Source organism: Phaethon aethereus (genome assembly GCF_964289735.1).
Source record: "Phaethon aethereus genome assembly, chromosome: 3".
NCBI lineage: Eukaryota > Metazoa > Chordata > Aves > Phaethontiformes > Phaethontidae > Phaethon > Phaethon aethereus.
In genome coordinates, this window is record NC_138576.1 from 117,946,656 (window position 1) to 117,973,438 (window position 26,783).

Sequence of the window (26,783 nt, forward strand, 5' to 3'; positions counted from 1 at the left end):
AAAGTAAGATACATCTGCCCTGATTCCCATGGACTCTTATTGCTTCTGAATTTATTCCCTGACTTTGAAGCTTCCTTGAAGCTGCTGTGAATTGGCAACAGAGAAACACCTCTTGGGGAATCCTCTGGCTGGTGGCAGGGAGGAGGAGAAAAAAGGGATGCCAGTGTTGTTGAAATGAGAAGCTGTATTCTTTGCTGTACTCCCAGGACTCTGCTTAGTGTAGAGGCCAGACTTACTGCTGTGAGAGGATGCAACTTGTTCCTACCAATTCTGCGATGGCTAATTTAGAGTAAGAGCTGAGCAGGAGGCTGTGGGCAGGGATGCCTTAATTTTCTGTGCATGAGTAGAGCTTACAGTGGATCCAGTGCCTGGAGCGTTGCAGGGGATGCTCCATAGCTGTGTGATGAGGGAGGACATAGTGCTACTGCCTGGACAGCCGTTACTGTCTTCTGACTGGAGGTCCCTCCTCTCTGCAGTGATGTGTCCTGGATTAATCGCAGGACTGTGGGGATCATTCTGGACTTTTGTCATGGTTTTCTGTGTAGTTATCTAGTCCCTGCCTTTGCATTCACATGCTGTTCTCAGTGTCTCCTTGCTTTCCCTCTTTAACATCTGGCTTGTACTACACCACATGGATTGGGTCCAGATGAAATATTCCTAAAGCCTCCCAGCTCAGGGACCTATCACAAAAATAAATGACGTAAGTGGGGTATCTGGCACTGGATTTTTCGCTGTGTGTCTTCATTCACACCTCAATTTTTTTACTTGTTTCTCTGTTTTACTTTGCTGAGCTCACTGGTATGCAGCTGATGAGGCTGCAGCATAAAAGCACAAAAACCAGTGACTCATAACCCTTTAGTAGCAGACTGCAAATATTAAATATAGCACACCTTCATCATCCACAATATTTTTTTAAACAAAAAAACGTAGGCCAGTGATTCAGCATCATTGTGGATATAGTACATGAAGTTTTATCCTGGAGTCCTCCTGCGTCTGATTTGTTCCTTCATTTCATGAGTTTAACAACCCCCCCCCCCGCTTCCTTCTTGGTGGTGTATGCTGTAGATTTCATAGTAGCTGAGCCCTTTGGCTGGCTTACACATGCGCATATATATTCTTATAAAATCTCCTCCACAGACAGGTGGAATGCTGTCAGGCTGAGCAGTGCTTCTCTGTTTACAGTGAGCCTCCATGCTAAGGTTATATGTGAAGGGTAGCAGGCAGCTGGTTATTTACTGCTGTAATAAGCACTGGCAAGCAAATGACAATATTTTGTGCTGTGTGCTGCTTGCTGTTCTTTTCATCTTGTTGAGGGTTTTCTAGCTGTGCTCTGTTTATGTTCATTCCTGGGTAGAGGTGGGTGCAAGTGGTGCCTTGAGTTTTACAAGTTGACTGTATTTTATAAAGATAGTGCTGCCTATGTTATAGAGGTTATCTTATTCTCGAAGTTACTCGGGTCTGTCAAAAAAGTAAGCCCTTTGCATTCATACCTTCCATAAATGCCCATAGACTATTTTATACATCTTTAAGTAACAATATGACACGTTATATACTAAAGGAGGTCCCAGCTTTTTACAGGCTGTGATGCCTGACAGGCGAAGTTGGTTTTTTTAAAATCTGAAAAGATAAGACAAAAAGAGCCAGAAAAAGGTAAGCGTGGGAAAGCAGGCAAGTACACTATAACATCTTCTAGATAACCAGGGCATTGGCACTGCCATAGTGGTCCATTTTATATGCGTACTTCTACCTCAAAGAATTATGCAAAACTTGCTGTTTTTTCTTTAAAAGTTAAATCCAGAAAATAATAATGATGCGGAGAGGAAACAGGATGTTTGTTTTGCATGTGTTGGAAGACAGGGAGAAGGAAAGGTAGTAGAATCAAAATCAAGCACTTCCTTGCAGAGCAGATAATTAGATTATAAAAGTCAGTGCTACAGGAAATTATTGAGGCTAAGAGCTTAGCAGTATTAAGAAGGGGGATTATACACTGGTTTGGATAATAAGAACAAGCTAAGTCAGTAGTTCTTGCTGACACTAGTGTTGCTGAGATACTGGATGGTGTTTCAAGGCTTCTACTAATCACTGCCTAATTTCAAGTGTCAGATCATACCTACATATCCCCATATCCGATCCAGATGGAGATCGATGATGAATGGTGTCCCTTAGGGGTCTGTACTGGACCAGTACTGTTTAATATCTTCATCAATGACATAGCAGGATCGAGTGCACCCTCAGCAAGTTTGCAGATGACACCAAGCTGATTGGTGTGGTTCACACACGTGAGGGACAGGATGCCATCCAGAGAGACCTGGACAAGCTCAAGGAATGGGCCCCTGTGAACTTCATGAGGTTCAACAAGGCCAAGTGCAGGGTCCTCTACCTGGGTTGGGGCAACCCCCGGTATCAGTACAGGCTGGGAGATGTAAGTATTGGATGTAAGGACTTGGGGGTACTGGTGGATGAAAAGCCAGACATGAGCTGGCAATGTGTGCTCATAGCCCAGTAAGGCTAGCAGTATCCTGGGCTGCATCCAAAGAAGTGTGGCCAGCAGGTCAAGGGATGTGATTCTGCCCCTCTACTCTACACCCCTCACTCTCCAGGTGAGACCCCACCTGAAGTCCTGTGTCCAGCTCTGGAGCCCTCAGCACAGGACAGACATGGACCTGTTGGAGCAAGTCCAGAGGAGGGCCACCAAAATGCTTAGAGGGTTGCAACACCTCTCCTGTGAGGACAGGCTGAGAGAGTTGGGGTTGCTCAGCCTGGAGAAGAGAAGGCTCTGGGGAGACCTTCTTGCAGCCTTCCAGTATTTAAAGGGGGCTTATGAGAAAAATGGGGACAGACTTTGTAGCAGGGCCAGTTGCGATAAGACAAGGGGTAATGGTTTTAAACTAAGAGAGGGTAGATTTTGACTAGATGTAAAGAAGTCATTTTTCACAGTGAGGGTCGTGAAACACTGTCACAGGTTGCCCAGAGAGGTAGTAGATGCCCCATCCCTGGAAACACTCAAGGTCAGGTTGGACAGGGCTCTGAGCACCCTGATCTAGTTGAAGCGTCCCTGCTCATTGTGGGAAGGTTGGACTAGATGACCTTAAAAGGTCCCTTTCAACCCAAACTAGTCTATGATTACCACATCTCCCTGTTGCCACCTAGAACAGACCTCAAGTGGAAGGGACATACTAGACGAGATCTACTTCTGATCTGATCCTCCTGGCATGTCCTTCCTTTCCCATTTAGTAAAAAGGAAGATATAATCCAGTTCTGCAGATGGCAAAGCTGATACTAATGCTTTAATGCATACAACTCTTGCCTTCAGTAGTCTGTACCTCTTAAGTACTGTTACTTGAAAATAAATCCTTGGATAACCTGCCCAAAAGCAGAAGCAGGAGGGAGATTGAAGAAAAGGGGTTGTTGGAGCAGAGGAGCAGGCAATGGAGAGTTGGAGGAAGGGACAAAGTTTTTTTTTGGTCCACAGCTTAGGTTATATTTGTGCATGAGTAAATTTTACAGTGGTATTTTACTTTGTTAATGGATAACCCACAGAGAGCATACATCAAAAATACGGTAACCTGTGCAGACCTAAGGAATACTCACTCTTAATATGCTGACCCAGTGCCTAGCCCCAAGTCCTTCTGTACTCTTCATAGTATAAACATATTCTGAATTTAATGTTTTAAGCAGTTACATTCTATAAAGATTGCAGAGAAATATATTGTGTGTACTCGTGGTCATGGTGCAGCACAAACGAGATCTGTTTCGTGAGATCTTACAATCTAGTAGTAATTTCTTGAAGGACTGAACTGTCTACCAAAGTGCTGAATTGAAGGAGAACCTGATTTACAGAGCTATTATCTGCAATCCCTGCTGAATTTAACATTGCTCTACATTGCTTCTTCTCTGGATGTCTAATGGGGTTATCCCTAGGTTAATTTTTCTCCAGATGCAGTTTTAATTAAAATATAATAAAGGCAACAGAAGATGTAAAATAAAATAACCTGAGAAAATCCATTTCATGCTGCATCAGTGCTTTGTGATAGGATGTTTGTTATTGCTGCTAATTATTATTTTGTATGAGGCACTTGTCTAATAGCATGTGTGCACGTGTGAATCATCGGCAGAGCCTGCGGCAGCATTCCAGAAGTGAAGTTAGCTCTAGTGGCTGAGTCACTGAGTTTGCGCCAGTGGGTTTCATTCCTGTGTTAGATTGAATGTGAGGAAATACTAGTATTCTTCAGCTGAGCAATCTTGGTATATAAAGGGAAATATTTTTGCATTGTTAAGACATCAGGTATTGCCATTAGCTCTCAACAGTCAGCTGTTGTGGAGCTAGTAATTTACTCCTCATGAGAATCTAGCTCTGATTTTCTTTCTCTTAAGAGAAAGAAGAGGAAACATTCTTTTGCAGAGGATGAAAGCAAAAATGAGGTTGAAAGCTGAATCTGATACTCAGAATGTAAGCATCATGCTCTATAATTAGCAACTGCGAAATGCATGCCCACCAGGATGAATTAAACCATGTGGGGAAAGAGGGTGAACATGGGTTGTTGGCAAATGGCATTCTTCACACAGGAGACAAAATGCTGGTTTTACTCATGGTATTCCCACACACAAGCACAAAATATTCAGTCACTTAAATTCTTCATGATTCTTCTCATATTAACAATGCCTGGCAATGAAGTATTTGTAGATGAACCTTCCTGTTCAGTTATGGATTAGTCAACTGCTATCTCTACAGCATGCTGAAGAGCTAGTCATAAATGAGGTGATATAAAACCTAATGGTATCTTTCAGACAATAATCCACCTTTAGAAAGTGCATGCAGCTGGTTTTAATACTTCAGTCTAGTAACCTGCTTGGTTACATCCTTCATTTGCCAAAATCTTCCTCCCTGTAGCACAGAAGAAAACCAGTGTGCTGTTTCTGGATGCCAATTTCTGACTGCGTTTGTGTTGCAGTCTGTGCTTTCTGGGATCGTAGCAATGGTTTCCCCGCTCTCAATCATCCTGTTAAGAAAACAAGCAACAAACCAATCTAACCACTTCTTCAGAGTAAGATGATTTCAGAAGGAAATCCTTCTGAAGAGGATCTGGCAGGAGTCTCTCCTACCAGTTCACCTTTTCTCAGGTGTACGCTAAAACTAGAATTTGCCTTTCCAAACTGGTACTAAATGAGCATGTAGTGGTCAAACTTAGCTAAATTCTCTTTGCAGCTAAGCCATGGAAAGGAATGCAGTATTACAGAACTGTAGTGCTGCAGCTAGTGGCAAATCTGACCTCCTTAGAAATACTATAATTCTACATGCCTTGAGATCTTGCTCATCTCTATTCATCCTGGGGTCTTGGAGTAGTTCTTAGTAACACCAGAGTGATCCCAAAACAGTGGGGTGGCCAAATCGAAGAGGAGATGGGAAGCTTGGTTTGATTCAGCAGTCTCAGTGAAGGGATTTACTCTGAATCTTCCAAGCTTTTTGAAGCCCTGCCAGGCAGTAGCTGGGCCCTCCCTTTCTCCTCGCCTCTCAGACAGACCTCCATAGGTTTTCTCAGCCAGCAAGCTTGTTGCAGGAATCTGGTTCCCTCCCTTGATGATTGCATGAGAAAGTAAGCAGGCTTCATTGCTGTTTTGGAAGCTGTTACATCTGATAATGTGTCTGGGGTTTTCCTGTCAAAACACTATTCACTGCTAATTTGAAAACAGTTGTTTCTGCTCCCCTCTGAGGAACCAATGTGGTCCTATGGATTTTACTTCTCTTCTGGGCACCATAGGATCCCTAATTGCTCTTGCTTTAGTGACTAATGGATGAGCAACAGAGATGGCCTGTTGCTTGAAACTTAGATAGAGAGTTTGGGTACATATCTGAATATCCCTGCGCTGTGGCTCCAATATTGTGTTTCCACCTGTGATGAAAGAAGGGAGCAAGCAATGAAGCAGAAGCAGAGCCCATCTTCTTCAGGGATGCAGAGACCAGACAAGCACTTGAGCTTTGGGTGAACACTGTAGATACCCCGCTGCTCTGCTTGGACAGCTTACTGATGCATACAGTACCTGCCAGGCTTTCCCTCTCTGCGCCTTTCCTGCCTACATGAGGAGCAATACTGTGAGAATAAACACTGCAGGGACTATAAAGTGCCTGTGATTGGGAATATGAATATATCAACTATCAATGCAATGCTCCAGATGCTCGCCTGCCTAGAATGCTTTACTTGGAGTTCAGTTATTGTGGAATAATGCACCTGGAAGGGTGTATTGCCCTTACTTGTGGCAGGCTTCAGCAAACCTTTACTGTGCTAGTAAGACTGTGACTGTGAGAGGAACAAGAATGGGAAAGGAGGTGGTGTGCCAAGTAGCACCCTTTGGTCTCTGCTTCCTATTGTCATGGTTGGACCGTGACCTGGGTCTGGATGCTGCTGAGTCTTGCCAGATAGGTTGTTAACATTACTGCGTATTATCGCCGAACATAACTAATTAGGCAAGAGCTAAACTACTTAAGAAACTTAAATAGTGTCTAGAACTGGTTGGTGAAAACTCACTAAAATTTTAATATAATTGTCCCTGCCTCTTCTTGCTGCTGTTAGTAACCTGGAGAAGGGGTTAATGTTCACAGTTCTGCATTTGTTAGATCATCTGTGTAACTATGTTGATTTAACTTTTGCTTTGTCCTTTTCTATAACACTTTGCCCAAAACCATCTTTGTTTTCCTCTAGGAGTGTTTGCAGGAACATCTCTGGTTTCGTTAATGTTCATGCAAATATTCCCTAAAGCTCAATGTGGTCTTTTAAAAATATCACTGTCCCAGATGTGCATTGGTGCACGTTAAGTCCTGCTTAAAGGCAAAAAACCTAAGACAAAGGAGAGGTAATAAACCATCTGTTGTTCCTTAGCTATACCTTGATACAAAGAGCACTCTTGGAGCTGGATGACAAACAGCATGTGGCACCCTGCAGAGCGTGTGCATCCAAAGGAGAGCATGGAAGCAAGTACTGATTGCTTTATTTTGTATGGTGTCTTAGTCTGTGGATGCCTCCTGAAATCATACTGCTCAGTGCCCATTAGAGAAGGCTTGACTTGGATGGTATAGTTCGTTCAGTGGATTAATTTGAATAAATAAACCACACTGTACTTTTCCTATCTGTGTGGAGTTCCGGGCACTAAATACAGGGCAGATGAGTGCTGGTGGAGAGACAGGGGTATGAGTGCTTGGGAATAGTTCAAGACTTGCCGGGGAGATGACTAGGTTTCTTAGAAGCAGCTGTTAACTCATTTGGTGGTCACACACAGCTAATACTTTTGTTAGTCAAAACTGTGGAAACTGCTGTGCCCTGCCCTGCCTTGAGCCTTGGACCAAAGGGCAAATAGGTTTGAATACTTCAGATTTTTGCGCAGGTTGTTCGGCAGCCACTGATAATATTGATAAGCTGTTGGCCTGAGACAGGAGAAAGGGAGATGCAGGTTTTTTCTGGTCTACTGATTAAATAGCCGTTTGCCGTAAGTTTAGTTGAACTCCTCACAACTGTACCCAGAATGAACGTGGACATTTTGGGAAAGCTGTCCAAAGAAGGATTCCTCTGCTTTTCTGGAGACTCCAGTTGTAATTCTGCCTGCTAAGGCTTTTTTCTTCATAGTCAATTCTTACGCTGACCTTATGACTAGTTCCTTGGCTGGGAGCTGGAGTGCTCCCTGCAGCTCGGGGGCTTTACGTTGCTTGCGGGTCTCCCCAGCATCAAAGTCAGCCAAGTAGCCCTGAGCTGGTATAATAGTCCATCATAAAACAGATGCTGGTGAGCTGGGGCACGGTGTTGCCCCATATGAGATGCAACACGGAGTACACTGAGAACAGGAAAATCTTAGCACAGTCCGGGTCAGAGAGGCGGCAAATCTGAGGGGACTAAGGGCTCTGCCAGATGACACATGAGTGTGACAGCGAGCTGGTGTGTTGGGTTGCAGGCGGCCATTCCAGCTGAACAGCTTGTGAGGCCGGTGATGGAGGGAGTTTGGGGCAGTGTTCTGGAGGCTCGAGTTTGCAGTCCTGTCTGATGACTTAAGCTGTGGCCTTATTTATCCTGGCCTCTGTCTCCCCATCCCTTTCACTGCCAGCTCTTCAGCACAGTCGTCTTTGCTCTTATCAGAAGCAGCCCCCAGCCCAGTCCCATTTGCCAAGGTGGCCAGTGTGGGAGCACTGCAAAGTCTAGTGGCTGCTGGGGAAAGACTCGAGACCCAGGTTAGGGTGGGCTGAAGTAGTGCGATGAATGTCTGCACTGATCCACACTCACTGTGTGGTGATACTGGACTTTTCTCCTCCCCTGAGCATGCAGAGAGTAGGATATCAGTGCTACAGTCTGCAGGGATCTGAGAGACAGCATTGAGAAAATTGATAAGAAGATGTTGGCATCTCTTGCTAAACACTTTTTCAAGTATGTGGATTTATTGTATAACAGAATATTGTTACCTAGATGCTCTACTCTTTGGGTAATATTGCAGAGTGAAACAGCACGTTAGCTGTAAGAGAGTATTTTATTAAAATATGTGTTAGCTTGTTTCCAGGCAAAAAACTTTTAAAATATTCTCCCTTTCATATGAGCTCAGTAATCTGTTCATCTGTTTTCCGACATCTTTTTAATATTTTTACAAAACTGGGGAGTGTGGTGGTGCTTCTTTTTTTTTTAAAGGATATTAAACTCTGTTTTCGGATACGGAGCTTTTATTAGACTTGGTCTGTAGCATGTGTCTCTAGCATCAGGAGATCCTGATACTGGGCTGTAATTGAGTTTTGCATTCTGTCTGAACAGAGTTCATCTGAAAACCTAAAATCTAGGGTAAAAAATAATTTGTGCAGATGGCCTTCATAAAACAAAGGCAGATTAAATCTGAAGCTGTCACAGAATTGCTCTTACAGGTGCATTTGCTGCAAAATAATTACCTCTCTTGAGCCCAGTAAGTTAATCAGTGTCTTTTGTTTGTGTCTGCAGTGAAAACAATTAAAAGCTCATCTCCTATTTTTCAGGTAAACTTACAGATTCTCTGATTTTTAAGGGTAATTAGATTATTTTGATGTGTATCACAGTCCAAAGTGTTCCTGTTGGACAACTAGCTGTCTGTAATATAATTTACCTGTAGCCAGGATGTAATTTCTTTTCAATCACCTTTTTTTCCCTTGGGCTGTTTTTTGCTAAAGAGTACAAAATCCTTTTGTCTCCCTTCACATAAACTGCATTTAAAAAGCTTAAGGCTTTTTGTACAAACATAAGAATGGCCATAATTTGCATTTATTTCAAATTTTCTTCAAATTCATGTCCTGCAACATGAGTGAAAATTCTGTAATGTACTTGAGAAAATAAACACCGCTACTACCTTGGTTGTAATCGATGAAGATCTGTGTTGGTAGTCTGTTCTCTCAAACATGGTGAGACACTCATGCAATGTGTAAGTGTATGCAAGTAGAGGGAACCCCCTGAGATGGGCAGCGGACATTAGAAAGCAGCTACTGATGATGGCACCTAATTCCTAGAAGCACATCTGAAATTTGCAGTAGACTTTCTCTGTGGGATTTCCAGTAGAGATTTTCCTTAGTGTCATTTGCCAAGTCCATCAATATGGCTCAGTATCACGCTGTGGTTTCCCCGGGGGATAAATCCCACCCTTCCATGCTGAAATGACTTGTGCAGGGTGGACAGTGGCAGACCTGGAGAGAGACTGCCACTTGCCTCATGATCCAGAGCAGCAGAGCCTTCTTCTTCCCCCGGGGTCGCAGCTGCCAAGATGGGCACTGACGGTGCTGTGGTGAACCTATTTTCTGCTCCGAAGGCTTCCCTGGAGGCTGGACCAGGTGAGCATTGCACCTCATGTGCGTGCACTGTTTTAACCATGGGAATGCTCGTCATGCAGTTGACCACACAGTGTGAACACTGCCACAAAGAGTGAGGCTTTGAAAGGAGACAGCATGGCCTGATGCCATCATTTCTGCCAAGCCTCTCTGCAAGGTAGCAAACATTTCTGTCTTCCTACTTTGCACAATCCCTGCTCTTCCAGGACAGACGACTCCTTTGCTGTCTTCAGATTGACTCTCTGTTCCCTGTAGTGTCAGTGTTTTGTTGATCAGGAGTGGATTTAAATAACTTTCCCTGTGCCTCCTTTTCCTCACAGCTAGGCAGGAGGATGAACAAGCTTTCATTGTTGCACTGGAGGTTAAAAAAAAAAAAGAAAAAAAACCCATGATCTTTTAAACTCTATAGTACATGGCAGTGATGATGCAGTTGTGTTTAAAAATAACAGGATCACACCCCGTGATTAACCATGCATGCCTTCTTCAGGATGTCTTCACTTTGTTAGCTCTTTGTGCTCTGCTTGTGCTTATATGTTGGCATTAGATCACAAGTGCTGCTGTCACTAAAATGCACCTTTTGTCTCCACCTCTGTTTGAATACCTTAATCTCTGAATTCTTTCAAGTCTGTGCTGCAGCAGACTGGCCTTTTATGTTTTTATTATAAAGAATGAGTGACAGTTGCTTGGGGGGAGCACTAAAGGCACAACTGAGCCTCTGTGCAGACAGACAGGTATTTGTTTTAATTCTCAGTGACCTTTATTTTATCCTGATTCAATTACTCACTCAAAGGTGCCAGCCTTTTTTGTGTCCTTAATGCATTAAACATTTTTCCAGCTGAAGGAAGTGTTGGATATATCTCCTGTTGTCTTGAGTCACGATTAACCTTCAGCAGTGAATGTGACCAAGAAAAAGTGGAAGAATGTGAAAGTAGAAACTGCATTTGTTTGGAAAATGGATTTGTTTGTAGAGTGAAGGAAATGAAGGACGCTATGATAGTAGAGGTTTTGAAATTTCAGAACTGAGGATCCCCTGAATGCCAATTTTATTTTATGACAGCTGTTCCTTAATTAATGGGAAATGCATCTATCCACCTTATTTGTAAGTTAACAATGTTCAAGTCCAAGTCATTCTTGGATATGAGCATTTTCTGATATGCTCCTATATCTGTAGCTACACCTTTAAAAGGTGCAAGTGTCTATACACTCTGCACAAGTATCCTTCTTTACAAGGGTATTGAGGCTTTGGGGATGGCTTATGAGAAAATGAGAGAGATTAAGGAAGCTGGTTGTCAAGGTGGTGGAATACAAATTAATTATTTACATCTGCATGCTCTCCACATTTGATCTAAAAAAACCCTATTACATAACCCTTGAAGACCAATCCCAAAACTTGAGCTGAAAATGTTCACTGAAGTCTTTGTTTCAGAATTCCCTGCTTTATTTATAAATAAAACAGATGTATTTACTATAATCACAGAATCCAATCTGTTTGAATTACATTTTCTTTAGGCCCTTTAAAACAAAATTCCTAAATTGATCATAAATTTTGGAGGGTTAAAATAATTAAAAGAAAATTACCCGCATGTATGATCAGCTAAATGATCTGGACTGTCAAATTCCACACCAACAACCAATCTCAAATAAGAACCAGGAGACTTTAGCTTGTACTAGAGCACAGCTGTCAGGAATATCTTCAGCCTAGGTATAGGAAATTGAATAGTGGTACACTTACTGTTTTATTTGATCAATGGAATCTACCTTTACTGTTAAGGATCTGTTTTATATCATACGTATCCAATTTTATCCTTGGGTAAAAATGTCCAATATTAAGGCATTTATTACATTAAATATTTGCCTTTTCCTTTGAATAGGTGAATGGTTATATTGATATGATTAATATTGTTAATTCTGTTTGTATTAATGTTTGCCAGGACTGCTAATCAATGGTGACCTGTCATTAATTTATTAACATTTTTAAAAGAAGATGAAATGTTACTCCAATATATGTGTGAACGTCCATTGTTTGAACACCTGTCTGAAAATGAGATTTGATAGCTGAAGGTGGCAGCTATTTCCATTGCTGGAATGAGTGAGTTTCATGGTTTGATCAAAATTATCTTCAATTTTCTGTATTAATTTTAGCCACATTATAATTTGACTACAAGTAGCAAAATCTGAAATTTGCACAGCCCTATTATGCCAAATTTTAGGTGGTACTAACCCTCCTTTCTCCATCACTGAGAAGCGATCCAGGGGTTCAAACTGTGCTTGTGTGTCTGGAAAACTTACCTGCTCCCAGACACTCCCAGAACAATCCCAGGGCCTGGATTCATACTGCTTACCTAGGAATTATGAGCTCCATGGATTTTAAGCTATTTTGTTAATTAAACCAAGTTTTCAGGCTTCTGTAACTGTTTTACCCCATGTTTCAGTGAGACATTCCACTTTGCAATGGCTTTTTCACCTTGTCTAGTTAACTGGCTCCCAGAGTACTAAAAGTAACTAAATACCACCCTGATGGGGTTTAATTTATATACACCTCTGCCTTCCATTTCAGTGTAGACTCATACCAAAACATGTTCTCTTTGCAGATTGTTTTTTCACATGGGCCAGAAAGCCTTTCTCAACAAGTAGAGCAACGTTCACAAGCATGCTGTCCTTCCCCCGCTCTTTAAAATGTATGTCCAAAAGCAAGATGCTGAGGTATCGTCACTGGTTGAGATCAGAGTCAAAAAAACTAAAACTTTGAGCAAGGCCACCGTATTGAAGGAATTTATTGTTTCTTAAAGAATCCCCATCACTAATCCAAGGATACCTCTAAACCCCTGTGACTGGGAATTCCTGGTGCAGAAAGCTGGTTGCATGCCCAGAGAGATGGGTTGTTTTTAGTTTGTGTGTTGTTTTTAGGAACATAGTTTCCATGCATTTAGCACCTGTGCTGCAGCTCTTGGTTGTCTGGACTTAAAAACACTCTCTTTTATCTGTTGATTGCCCATTTATTCAGCTTTACTCATGTTTATTTTGGTAATTTTTATTTCTTGTCTTTTTTCCCCTCTGATACTGTTTGGAGAGAGGAGCAGTTGCATGTGGAGACCAGTGTTCTCATTCAGATGACAAAAGAACAATGGGAGTTGCTAAATGCCCCAATAACATTGGTTGCTTCACATGTGAAAAAAAGAGTCAGGCAATTTTGAGAGTCTGATCAATAAGCTACAAATTCTGAACTTGCTGGTGTTTCCCAGTATGTAGGTGTTTCTATAATCTGTCTAGCTTGTATTCAGAGAACAAATTCAAAACAAACATGATCATAATTCATCTCACTACTCTCTTGAAAGTCATACAGATGCTCTCACATCACCTTGAAAAATAGTTGGGGATGTTGTTCTTTGCTATTTGTAAATGATGCAAGTATTTACACATGCAAATACCAGATGGATTATGAAAAACACACATTACAGTGTTCATAGATCCCTGCAGTAACCCCTGTACTCTCCTGTAAGGAGAGTTCTCCTACATTTTTAAAAGGAGCTTTATCTTTTCCCCTACCTTGCTACTTGTGTGATTATTTTTGAATGAAGTAGATATTTTCAGTTAGGCAATCTCGTGGCCTAAGGTGGGTGAAAAATGTTTCCTTTAATAAAGAAACATTTGAATTGCCCTAACTTGCTCTGGATTATGTGTCTTTCATTTGTCTTGTTTTGCAGGAATGAATTTTTCTGTTCGCAAGTATTTGTGAACATCGCAAGATGTTTTCAAGCTATGTGTGCTAATGCAAGACCTTACTATCCTTTGTGTGGCTTAAAAACATCGGTGTCATAGAAGTGTGGTGAACAAACATTACGTGGTTGCAGTAACTATCATTAACCACAGTTCGTCAGTAGTTGAAGGTGTTACTGAAAAACTGTCCAAGCAAGTGGTTCACACACAGCACCAGGCTCTTGCCTGATAAAGTCTGTGCAGCCTCTGAGCAGAGCCATCCTGGTGCAGAATTGCAATGGGGTAATAATACGGGATGGGCAACATGGAGTTTTATTTTGTTTGCTTTTTAAACAGGATTTGGGCTCTCACTGACCTTCACAGTTTACCCAGAGTTGTGTCCACTAGTAATTCAGGTGAACTGTTTGGTTTGGGGCAGAAGTGAGAGATTTGAGTGTGCCCAGATCTGCTCATGCCTACAAAATTTTCTTTAAAAGCAGGACTAGTAGGCATGCAGCCAGCTAAAGGGATGCAAACAAATCTTGAGTGCCTGAAACCTTTTACTGTTTGGCCTTTGAGGGCAAAGCTGAATTATAGCAGGGAAATGCCTGTATTGCCAAGACTTTCTTGTGACTGGCTGAGAGGACATAGTGAGGAGATGGGAATGGAGACTGCTGTAGTTGCTTGCTCAGTGATTTTTCTTTTTTTCAGCCTTTAAAGTCATACTCCTTTTTAAGGACTTTGTCCTTTCTCCTCTGCCCTTCAGGTTTTTTTAGTCCATTCAGAGGCCTATAGAGTCCCACAGCCATGACACCATCTGAGAAAAGTTTGGCAGGTGACTGCAGCCCATTAAGGGCCTGAGGATTCACTCCCAAAGCAATTCTTAGGTGATAACCATTTCGGATTTCAGTTTTCAGGTGCTTGGTTTATCAGCAACACAGCACTTCCTGCAGAAAGCTGACTGATTAAGTGGCAAAACACTTCTGTTCAAAACCTAATTTTCTATCAAACTGGTTCTGATGGAAGAGATTTTCAGTGATTCCCAAAGCAGCACATAAATAATGAAGAAAAAGCCCTTGTGGTTGTCAAGCCTCCAGCATTTGTGAATGGTCTATAAATGTGCCTATTGCTCTAGTCCAATGATCTTTCTACTCATTGCTTGATTTCAAGTACTACTGCAGCAAAACTAGGTGGCTCAAATGTTTATTCAGTGTACTTTTAAAGTGGCAAGCCACAGACAGGTGATGAACAAATACCTCCAAGTTATTAAACTTGTATATCTTGCTTGCTTTTCATTGTATTCTTTGAAATTGCATTTTCTGTCTCTTGCAAATTTCCTTGATGACTGTTTGATATATCTGACTCTGATTTATTCAATAAGGAGGATGTTTCATTTATTAGCCTGTGGAAAGCTTATAGGTGGAGATTGGTATCTTGCTTCCATTCTTGTTTTTGAGTCTAGTTTTTTATTTTTGATTAATATCTGATGCACAAGCTTCCCCTGGCAATGGAGAAAAAAACAGCCCCAAGCTGTGTGATTCTACATCCCAGTTGGTGGGGCTGGGGAGAGAACAGAACCGCAGGTCTGCTCTTTCTGTGCCAAGGCACTCTGGGCTGGCTAGGTCTCTGCAGAGCCTCTTCAATGCACACAGCCGCATCAGGCCTGCAGGGAGACTGGGAAAATGTCTTACTCTACCTTCAAATCTTCACCAGAATATCAGTAGATTTCTTTACCTTTATACCTGCTATTTGCCTGTGCTTTTTAAGATTACTTCTTTGTTTTGTTTTTTTTTTTTCCCCTAATCCTGCTTCTAAAAGAAGTGCAAGCCTTTCTGTACTTGTCTGACATGCAGCGTATTTTTAGGAGCATGACACAGACAAGAAGTATGGTTTTAAAATCACCTTTTTGCAAGTAAATTTAGGGAATCACCTCTGCAAGTGTTCCTCTGTTGTTCTTAGTGAAAGATCAATCCTGACTGGAGGTAAAGAGCTTTGATCTGAAGAGGGACAGACTACACACATTCAGCTATTTCTATCACATCTAGAGAGAATCAGTCCACCTGTAAGCATTTCTTGTGGTATTGCCACATGCATGCTTTTGACCTTAGACAAAACCAAAAGATCAGGACCTTAAAATCTGAGAACCAAAAAGTTCCTCTCTTGTTTTTATGTGTTACAACTTATAGCGATTTACTGCTGAAGAATTAGTAAAGCTAAAGCTTAGATGGCATTGTCTTCAAATGAGCTAAAATCTCTGTGACTTCTTTTAAATTTAGTGAGAGCATGTGTATATTCAGCACTTCTGAAAATCAGTCCACTGATTTGGGGTCTGAACCTAAATAATAAGTTGGTAGATAGTTGAACAAACTCACACAGATGCTTTTGACTAAGAGACATACAGATGTGCAGGTTGGAGGGGGTAAAGAATTGGGAGGAAGTTATATTTAAGTCAGCCTTCACTTTCATCTGCCTTATTTGACTCAGTTTTCAACCTCCACAGTTCTTAGAGCATTTTCTGTTCCCCATGGCAGCTGTTTTACAGTAGATGCCCTGTGGTATCCAGGCATCAATTCTCCATCAGAATTCAGGCCTCCAAGTGCAGGGCCTCCCGTGACTATGGTTAATGGTAGTATTATAGGTCATAACTCTCTTGCTCTCAAAAATGTTTACAAGTAGTATAATTTTACCTACAGTTCAAGAAGAATGCTTTAAAAATACCTTGCTTTGCAGTATTTTCTTGATCTAGAAACTACATTTGTGCCTATGATTCTCATGTCATTTGTGTCCACAGCTGTGCATAGCTGGTTGGAAGAAAAGCTGAAATGCATGTGAATCTCTGAAACATAAACTGATGTACATTTGTGGGTGCCAACATTGCAATGGATTGGACTTTCAAGTGCTGTAATGGTAAGGGAAGGCAGTGTACACTGAACAATCCCCCCGGCTCTCCTTTTCCAAGTTCAAACAATCTGTAAATAAAGCAAATCTTTTCCTAAATTTTGTATAATATTTTGGTCTTTTAGTCTGTTCTTCTCATAAAGAAACACTGTCATGACAGGCTCTTCCTCTTCTATTTTGGCTGTATGAATAGCATCATATTCTTGTTTTTCCAGGAAAATTGTCATACATGTCACTCTGCAAGCAGTTGCAGAAGGTAGAATTTTTGTAAACTGATGTTGAAACTTGAGCTATTGATCTCCAATGAGAGCTGTCTGCTTGTTCCTGTTCTTGCCAAAGGCATCAGCTGAGGATTAGTAGGTAGTAGCATCCGTAGGTCCTCTTTGAGTGCTGAAAATGTGTGACTGAATGAAAGACAAAGTGTTTAATATATCAAGAAAGGTTATTGCTTTGCATTTTGTTTTCTTTTTAATACTTGCAAATACAGTGATATTGTCTTACTCAGTAATACTTGTAATCTAGAATTGCTTCCTGCCATTGGCAGTGGCCATTACTGAATATTTCAGAGTAAGATGCTGTTTCCCTCTCTTTATTTCATCCCCATCCTCCAAAATGGGTGTCTTGCAGCATACAGTGTGCTGCCTGTTGGGCCCCATTCTTGCCTCTAGCAGAGGATGTGTTAAAGCCTTGAAGAATGGGATTCAATAACTCTTCCAGATTTTTTTTTTTGCTAGGCTTTTCTATGATCACTAATTGTCATCCAGATAGATGTTCAAATCCTCTTTTAATTTCAGCTCACAGCTTTATCAGTTTTGCATGACAACATCTGCAGAATGTCTAAAAATACAGTATCTTTCCTTTGTGTGTCTTGCCAGAAACAGGAGAGATTTTCCCTGCTCATCTTTTACCTTAGAACTATGAAGAAGGTCACCTTTCATCAGACTCTCTTTGTCTCTTCGAGAGGTCCCCTTGAATGACTGAGGTTCCCAAGGGTGTTTTTCAGCTCTTAGCTGAAGAGGTGTGCATAGCAAATCCTTTCCAAATTCTGGAGTTGACTAGGTAGTAACTGAACCCAGGGGTTGAATAAAAATTCCTTCCCTCTCAGTTAATTAGGGTTCTTTGGGAAATTCTTCTGATGTCAGAAAGCTAACAGTTCATGAAGACCCGACTCTATAGAGAGTCACCTGGAAAAAAGAGAATAGGCAAGACTGGAATTTATAATTTTTTAGGCAGGAAAAAAATATGAAGGGAAATAACTACCATTTGCTTTAGCTGTGCCGTGTGATTAAAGTGAGGAAGTTCCTTCAGGCACCATAAAACACAAACCCCAGTTTTCCTTCGTAGAATTCGTATCTAAACTTAACCAATGAAAATCAGACAGGCAGAATTGTTTCTCACCAGTTTCAAGCACCAGACTTTTGCTTTTATTCTGAAATAGGATGAGCTTAAAGACAAATACGATCTGAGGCTAAATTAGAGCCTTCCATGTATAAAAAAGCAAGACTGCAAGTTACTGATTAAAAGGAGGAAAAATCAATGTTTTTAATAAAAGGCTTCTGCCTGCTCACAGGAGGAAAAGGGTCAAACCTGACTCAAATGGTGTGAATCCTCCCTGTGGGCAAAGTGATGCTGTGGTCCTGGTGGGTAAGGGGCTTGACATGAGAAGATGGTTCTTACTTTGACCTACAGAGAAGGCAGAATTTTGGCTTGGGGAGGCTCATGTTGGATCCTGTCTGTCAAAGACTGAAAGCCCATTGGGATGTTTTGCTGTGGTAAGGAGAGGCTGGTCTAGCACAGCCCTGCTGTGTCTGGGCACATGAACATGCGTGGTACTATTCTTGCAGTCGCTTCCCTGTGCTCTCATAATGCCTAATTGGAAGCTGAGCAATTAGCTTAAGAAGCCTTGTTGAGTTTCATTTTGGAAATTGGTGCCTTTAGTGTTAACATAGACAAGGTGAGTCTGACAGTTCTCAAGACTGTATATGTAATAGGAAAGCAGCAAATAGTTACAGTTTAATAAAGCCCCTTGATGCTCTCATCTGCTGGATAATAACTTTAATTGGCAGTTAATGTTTTCAGCTACATCAACAGGGTTTTTTATTGTTTATGTTCCAGAGAAAGGTTACTATTGATAGTAGAATCTTTAACCTTAGATCTTAAGAAGCTTTTTAAAAATCACAATTTGAGACAAATAGGATGCTGTAGGGGGTTTTGCTGAAGAATTACAGAATCGTGTAAATTAAACCACTCTGAATATACCTATTTGAAGAGTTCTTAACTTTGCTATTTTTATTTTTAGAATAGTGATGAGCTCCAAGGCAGGAACTTGCCTTGTAAAAAGGCAAGGCAAAACTCAGGCACCCCAGTTATGCTTCTGCCCATCTCTTCAGAGATACCTGGGATCTTTGCAATGAGAGATGTTCCTGTATGCAGTTGCACTTACAGCAGCTGTTCACGGACAGTTACATCCAATGCCCATTGCTCTGGGGCCTGGCTGAGCATATATCATCAGCGAGCTCTTGGGGCACAGCCGTAAGTGATGGTATTTATGATGCTGCCGCTGCTTCTGCCCATACCTGTTGCCCTGGACCATGGGGCCTGGTTGCTTAGGAACAGGTTTGTGAGACGGCAGCAGTGCCTGTCTCTTGGCTGTCAGCAAATAAGGAGTGTTAATTTGTAGGAGTTTGTATTGTAGCTGACTTGCTCTGTGGTTTACTAAATCCAGTGTGTTTAACTGGTGTGTTCTCTGAAAGATTTCATTTAGCTGAGTTTTCCAGCTGTCTTAAAAGTATGGCACAGCAGGTGTCAGCTGTGAGCTCTCGGAGCAGGGCAGAGCTTCATACCAAGTGTGACGTTTGGAAGAGTGTCTAGGGGGGTGCGCTATGCCTGCTTGTTGCATTTCAAAAGCACTTTACTGTTTGCCAGGCTTTTTATTTTTCTTGAATTTCAAATTCCTAAGAGAGTTAAACAGAAAGGGAAGGGTTTGTGCTTCCCCAGAATAACTGCTTACGTCTTACCCCACGCAAGTTAAAGCCCCCCACCCCAACTTTTCATACAGCAGGTAGAAAAAAAAAAGACAGAGAGCCTGACTCAGTACCGGGCTGTACCAAGTGCTATTCCTCCATCACTGCCTCCCTTCTCTACTACATACACCAAATTCCTCCAGCCTTTTTCTTCCCTTCTTGCTGCTTTTTGCTCACCCTCCCATGCTCACCTCCCCAGGTCTCCTGACAGAGCAGCCAGCATTTGCACAGCTCCCAGCCAGCTCCTCAGCAGTTAGACACGGTGACGTGTCCCTCTCCCATGGGCTGGTGGATGAAGGATGTGGCTCATTATGTCATGTGTAAAGCAGAGTCTCACAGGTACTGTGTTGTGAGCTATAGCCTACTACATATTACAGCATGAGAGGGCTGGTTTGTGTGTGGCTTAGGGAGGCAGCAAAGTAGCGAGGCTTATATTCTTATTTTCACTTTCAGTTCACAATTTAAATACCCACAAGGAACAAATTTCCTCTGCTTACAACAGTCTTTTTGAATGATAATGTCATTGAAAATTCCGTTTTGCCTTTCCTTTAAAAGCTGGAAGGTTTCCCAAACAATGATGCAAGAAGAAAACAGCAGTTTTCTTCAAGGCAGAGATGTGTGCAGAGAAATTGTAAACTCTACCATAATTTTTCAATGCTGTACAAGAAAGGCCTTAGGGTCTGTCATTTACTCAGTCTCATAGGTGTTTGTACATCACCTAGCAGAACGACACTTTTCTTTTGATACTTGTTTTTTCTGGTGCTATTTCAATTTAAATGTTAATAATGGAAATCATATAATGCAAACATATTGCAGTTCATGTAAAGTGATGTAATCAGCAGTTCACACATGGGTTTTTAACTGTTGTAATCAATGGAAATTCTATTAATGCAAGTAAGGGCAATAGGATTTGGTCCCAAAATGTCTAGCTTTGCAATGCCTGAGCGCTCTGGTATGCAGTTACTGGCAGGCTAAGATGCTCTGTGAGATTGGGGTATAATGAGCTCCTGCTAAATTCTCCCTAAATTTCTTCTTTCTTCCCAGAGCAGAGTGGAATTGCATTATCATGATGATACATGCACTCCCACTGGAAATCCACCAGGTGGAAATTAAAAAAAAATGGTTTTCTCTGCATACCATTGTCTCAAGTGCTCAGCCTATGTAATTGTAAGGTGCACGGGCACGCAGGGAGTTCTGCTGTGTTATGGGACTTGTTCTTGGCTCCTGTGCAGACAGATGCATCCCCCACCTATGTGGTTTTGCAGAGATTTGCTGTCATTTGGGAACTCTGCTGAAGCCCAAGTAATACTGCCTTTACTTGAACTTTCCCATGCCATATGGACGTGTCTGATGTAGAGGCTAGAAGGGATTTTCTAGGAGTGCTGAGAGGGCTGTAGCAGCCCTGAGGGATGGCATCTGTGTGCATCTGTGTCTTACCACTTAATAGCGACCAGAGAATTAGGGGCCTTTTCTTATTTGTGTATGATTGCTTTCACCCCAGGTACATCCTGGCAAATTGATGCAAAAACAGAAACAATGCAATCTGTGAGAGCTTCTGAATGGCCCTTTTTTTAATGGGTACCATCAACCAAAACAGCTGGTAACTTGTGTTCTTGTATGACTCATCATTACCCATGGATGTCGGGAATGTGTTGACTTTAACTGTAACAAATCACAGAGGGGAGAAGACTCACGTGGGTAGAAACAGCACCCTGAGGTGCAGGTGTCCAGGGCAGGTGGGGTGTCCAGGGCAAGAAGTGGCTGCTTTTGTGACCAACAGAGGAGGGTCTTCTGTCTTCCTGTCTGAGGAAAAGTTTCGGAGCAGCAATTTTTAACTGCTATGTGCCAAGAGGCAGGATGTGTGGTCTCTTGCAGATCTTGAACTTGGCATAAAATCATGGTGGTGCAGCATTTTAAGCTCTGACATGGAAGTCCATAACTGGAGTTTGTCTCCCCAGCTAGAGCAAGTCTCCTGCTTCTGCACTTCAGCTGCTCTGAAAAAAAGCTGTACTCAGTTATGCTCATCTACTCCCAGGGAGGGTAGATAAAGGAATGGTGATTTTTGGGATAGTCTCACCCAAGGGAAGAGTATTCTCTCATCTAGCTCTTTCCTTTCCTTTGTTTTTCCTTTCCACTGTTATGTTGCTCAGTTCTCTGGTAAACTTTGTTCAGGGACATTTGTTCAGACAAGATTCTAATGGTCTCTTTGGACCTTCACAGCCAGCAGGATGGCTGTACCAGGAAGCAGATGCATGTTTTCTCAGTATACCATCTCAGAGTCGAGTACCTAAATACTCTCTGTCATTCTGAGGTACTCTGGGTAACAGTCCTATCATTGACCTTACAACATAGGGATGTGCTCTAGCATTATCTAACCAACATCTGTTTGAACTTCAATCACTACTGTGAACATAAGGGTAATTTGTATGTATCCAGATTAATTTAGTTCTGTTCAACAAAATAATTCACTTTTCTCAGTCTCATAGTTTTCTTGGTCCTTGTTTAGGGTGGCACAATAGAGGCACACAGAGAAATTCAGCCCTTGCTCCAAGTTATCCACAGTATGTGGTCAATGAAATGGCTGAAAGGGATCAAGGGCTTGAACCATTTAGAGGTGGGACTTGCTGCCCTTGTTGAACGTGGCTGCTCCAATAGTGTCTTAACACGTGAGAGCACCAGCGCAGCTCTGGGGTGGGTATGGGATTGACATTCATTTTGGTGGGCTTGGACTCCAGCTCCATCTGCGCTAGGGATGAGTCATTCCTAAGCCCTAGGGCAAGTGATTCCTACCCTAAAACAAGCAATGTAATTGCCCTTTTCACAGAACTGCTGATGACAAAACACTGTGGTTTAGCTCTCCCATACTCAGATCTACAGTATAAAACTCACAGGCCCTCATAATGGATGGACATTTGTGCACTGGGCAGGAGGGGAACCACACGTCCTACACGCAGGGTTCCCAGGAGGCAGTTGGTCGGTGTGTGAGGGGGCAGGAGGGTTGAACTAATCCAGCTACACATGTAAATAGAGAATTAGCAGCTGCTGGCATCCAGCTAAGCCCCTGCAAGGGACAGAGGCAGAGATCACAGCAACACCAGCTCTAGTGAAGCACCAGCAGCTGCAGGGATCACTGCCCACCTGAATTGGGGGGGTTTTCTTCCCCCAGAAAGCCATCAGTGTAGGAGCTCTGCTGTTTGAGGAATGTCTCATTTTACACTCTGACTGTATGTGCTTGAACACAGTTATATGGAGACTCAAATTGCTACAAGTAGCTCAAAAAGCTACTCAAATTGCTGCTTTTGTAGAGGTGCAAATAACAATATTGCAGAGTTGTTGCATCACTGAAAGTGGCCCAAGTCCAAAGCAGGGTTTGGTTGTGTGCTTCGGGTGGTAGGGTTATGTGCTTGTACCAGATGGAGACTTTAAATATTCATCAGCAGGTTTATAAACACAAAGACTATCCTTTTATCAGCCCCCAGGTCTTTTACTAATATACTGCAAATGCTGAACTTCAATTAGCATGGAGTGGAGGCACAGATGAAATAATACACATTTTTGCAGATGATTATCCATCATGTGAGAGTGAAATCAAGACTTGAGTAATGACCTGTTTCAGTTTTGGAGCTTTTTTTTGTTTGGGTTTTGTTTTTTTTTTTCCCCTTTAACACATGCTTGGTAATATAAATGAGTGAAAATACCTAAAAATAATTTGCACCAGATTCTCTGGTCATGAAACTCCATTACAGGCGAACAGAGTGCGAGTTTTCAGCCCTGCTCATCTTTGCTTTGACCTCTGTAAGTGTTGGGTCAAGCCAACACAAGGGTGGGTGATAGCTGTGTTGTTAAGTTTGCTGTGGAAGCGATAAAGAGTTTACAGAACTACATTTTTCCTGCTGCTGAGAGCTGGCCAGAGAGGTCTAAGCTTTGAAGCAACACTGCTGTGTGCTATCAGGGAATCCTGGCTTTCTTGAGTGGTGTAGGTGCATGGAGAGGGAAAGGGATTGATTAGTTTAATGCTGCCTTTGCCTTTAGAGCATGTTTGCTGGCCTGCGTGGTGTGCTTGTGTCCTGTATGTGTCCCCCAGCTGAGAAGCTCTTTCTGGACGCTGCAAGCATCCATCTACTGGTCTTCTGCCCTGTGGTTTATAAATCATTCAAGAGATTTGTGCGTTGCAACAGCAGTATCCGCTCTTTAGAGGGTGTCGAGGAAGGACCTCTACCTCGACTGGTATCTTCTAGGGTGGAAAAGGGCTGAGTGTATTTGGAAAGATCAGTCTTTGCACATACTTTGAGAAGGGAAATTGTGAGGAAAGATGAGGAAAGGTGCAACCTCATGGGATATAGATTGGTTCTGGGAATTCTGCATCTAACTTTTCATGTCTTGCCTTAAGAAGGCTTTGCTGGAAAAGTATTCCACTAAGAGGATAGAGCCTACTGTTGAAAAATAGACATACATAAATTTGAGTCAGTAACTGAAAGAAAACTGTTGTCTTAATAATATAATGGAGTGCTTTCTGACTAATCAAACCCCAAAATATATCCCTGAAATACTTACTGGTCACTGGTGGATTGTGCTTCAACAGAGGATGGCTGCTTTATAGGTCATACTGGCTTGGAATGGAATGGAATAGAATAGAATCATTTAAGTTGGAAAAGAACTTTAAGATCATCAAGTCCAACCATAAACCTAACACTGCCAAGTCCACCACTAAGGCATGTCCATAAGTGCCACATCTACATGTCTTTTAAATACCTCCAGGGATGGTGACTCAACCACTTCCTTGGACAGCCTGTTCCAGTGCTTGATAACCCTTTCAGTGAAGAAATTTTTCCTCATATCCAATCTAAGATCATGGGAGAAACACAGAACAATGTTGCAAAGGACTTCCCTGACACCATGAAACCAACAGGATTTTGCTCTTCCCAGATCATGTAGGGGTTGAGATCTGTAGCTGGAGGCGGCTGCTGCTCTTTTACAAAATATGGCTGTGAGCTGTGCGTAAGAAGTAGCAAGATGACAGCATGGCACAGGGGTTTGCAATTGCCACAGGAGTCTGAGTGCAAGTGCCATTTGATTGAATTATCGGAGATGCATGAGGCTTCAGTTCTAACTTAACATAGGCACCAAGGCTGAGAGATTGTTGAGGCAAAATGGACCTGTTCTCTTTGATTAGCTCTGATTTGCTGCTCTGATGGCGTATATCAATGTTAAAAGAGGGCCACTAAGCTTTTCTTTGTACTGCATTGGAAATGACACATTGCAAGAGGAGGAAAAGCAGAATTTGAAATGAAGTGAAATTGAAAAGAAAGATCAGAGATAGAAAATAGGGGGAGGAAGAAGGAGGCAATGTACAGTGTGGCTGTACAGACATCTTAATTTCATTTTAATGAATCTCTGACCACTCAGAAAGGGAAGGGTAGCTCTCTGGGTACTGGGAGGGAAAGAAGAGCCTTCTGCCACCACAATGAGATTTCCTTTGAACACGATCTCTTACCAAAATGAAGGACTGCACTCAGCTTGATGTTTCACAGAATTAGAAAAGACCAAGCTGTTTTCTGACTCCCTGCATCCTGCTTATGTAACTTGCAGGTGACGGCTGTGCAACCTCTGGCTGAGCCCTGGAAAATTTTCTTGTCGGTGACTCAGGTGCTTGGCAAACAGGCTGGCGCAGTGGGCTTAGAGATGGGATTGCAGTTAGAGGCACTCCCTGGGTACCAGAGCCCGATTCAAGGTCTCTTTATGGAGGCTTTTCCTACTAGAAGCTGTGTGTGGCTTGCTGATCATCCTGGTAATGTCATTGCCAAGTGTCTCTGTGCTGATGCTACATTAATTATGTGCAAGTACAAAGCACCTCCCTTGATTGCATTGGAACAGAAGAGAGCTGCAGCCCTGACTGTTGTCCAGGGATGTGGGTCGGCAAGGAGGGAGGAGAAGAGCTAGACAAGAATGAATTGTCAGCCTTTACATAAATTTTATCTGTAAAAATTCCTGCAGGATATGGGGAGAGAGTTTAGCACAGCTGGGCTGCAAAAATGGGACTTTGTGGGGAAGCACAAAGTCCCCTTTTGCAGGTCCCATTCCCAAACTCTATGCAGTCACCATAACAGTGTTGGTTTAGAGGCTCTAGATCTATCTGAAAGCTGGAGGACAAGACTGCACATTGTGCTGTAGGAGTAAAATTGAGAACTATGAAAAGGGAAGGATTAGGCCTGGGGATGAAGGGAGAAAACTGAAACAGAGGCCAAACTGCTTCAGCTGCAAACTAGACTTCCCTGTGGGTCAGCTGTCATCTCCAGCAGCAGCAGATCCCGATTTCAACCTCTTTGGAAGTATGACTGAGAGGAGCCAGGAGGTCTGTACCACCGAGTAGGTTCAGTCACTGCAGAGGGTCAAGGCTGGGACAACTGTGAGATCCCCAAATACAGCCCATCTTACATGAATCCATGAGGCAAGCCCTTCTGGCAGTCCAGCCAAGTTTAAAGCAGTACTTAGCTCACTCCTGCACAGAGCCCATTTGCCAGACTACAGTGAATGCGGGACAGAAAGATTTTGCCACAGGGATGACCTGGTGACTAATGAGTTTCATTGATCTTGTGCTTGCAGGAGAGAGCAATCTACCCTCTACAGTTCCTGCGAGCTTTTCTTCCAGTGGCTCTGAGAAAGCAAACGTGAGATGTTATCCAAAAGCAGGGCTGTGTGAGCCGCCTGAACCTAATGATGCTGTGCTTTCATGGATGTATGAACATGATAGTGCAGAAGATACTAGCATCAGGAAGTGTCTTGATGGCTTCTACAAAAAGTATTGCAAAAAACGGCCAGACAGAATGGATCCCACTTACGAGGCTGCATCACAATGTCTGTCACAGAAGATTTCAGAGCTAGCAAACCAGGATGGAACAAAATATGCCTCACGTTGCCTGCAAATGGCCCAGGTGGTCTTAAACAGAGATGGGTGTAAGATCTTTCCAAACCATCCCACTACTGCTTGTTTTTCAAAGCCATCTGAAGGAGAAGTCGTGTTGGAAGACAGAAAAAGAACACCCGGACTCTCAGATGACGTCCTTCAATTCCTCTTGAAACAAACACAGACAGAACATAGCCCTGACATGTCACATGAGAAGTGAACAAGATGCTGGTTTATTTCTGTCATTGGAGCTTTGCTTTCACTCCAAAAAGAGGTGACTTTCTTGGGAAGACACTGTCCCTCTTAGCACCACCTTCAACACCACATGTTCCATGGAGGGGTTCATCTGGAGCAAACCTTGCCACCTTGGTCTCTGCCGGGCAGCACTGCATAAGGAACATCTGTGGTCCCCATGTAACTGCTTGGGATGTGTTGACTAATTGGGATG

General features: G+C 42.5%; 1 protein-coding gene across 1 annotated transcript in view; it reads left to right on the forward strand.

Annotated features, from left to right (window-relative positions):
- SHLD1 (shieldin complex subunit 1) overlaps positions 1-26,555 on the forward strand; it is a gene marked incomplete at its 3' end in the record, with an annotated part of 41,806 nt that extends 15,251 nt beyond the window's left edge. Inside the window, exon 2 of the mRNA XM_081997588.1 lies at positions 26,035-26,555. Within this exon, the coding sequence (XP_081853714.1) occupies positions 26,035-26,555 (521 nt within the window). The remainder of the gene's footprint in view (positions 1-26,034) is intronic.
- Positions 26,556-26,783: the final 228 nt, after the last annotated feature.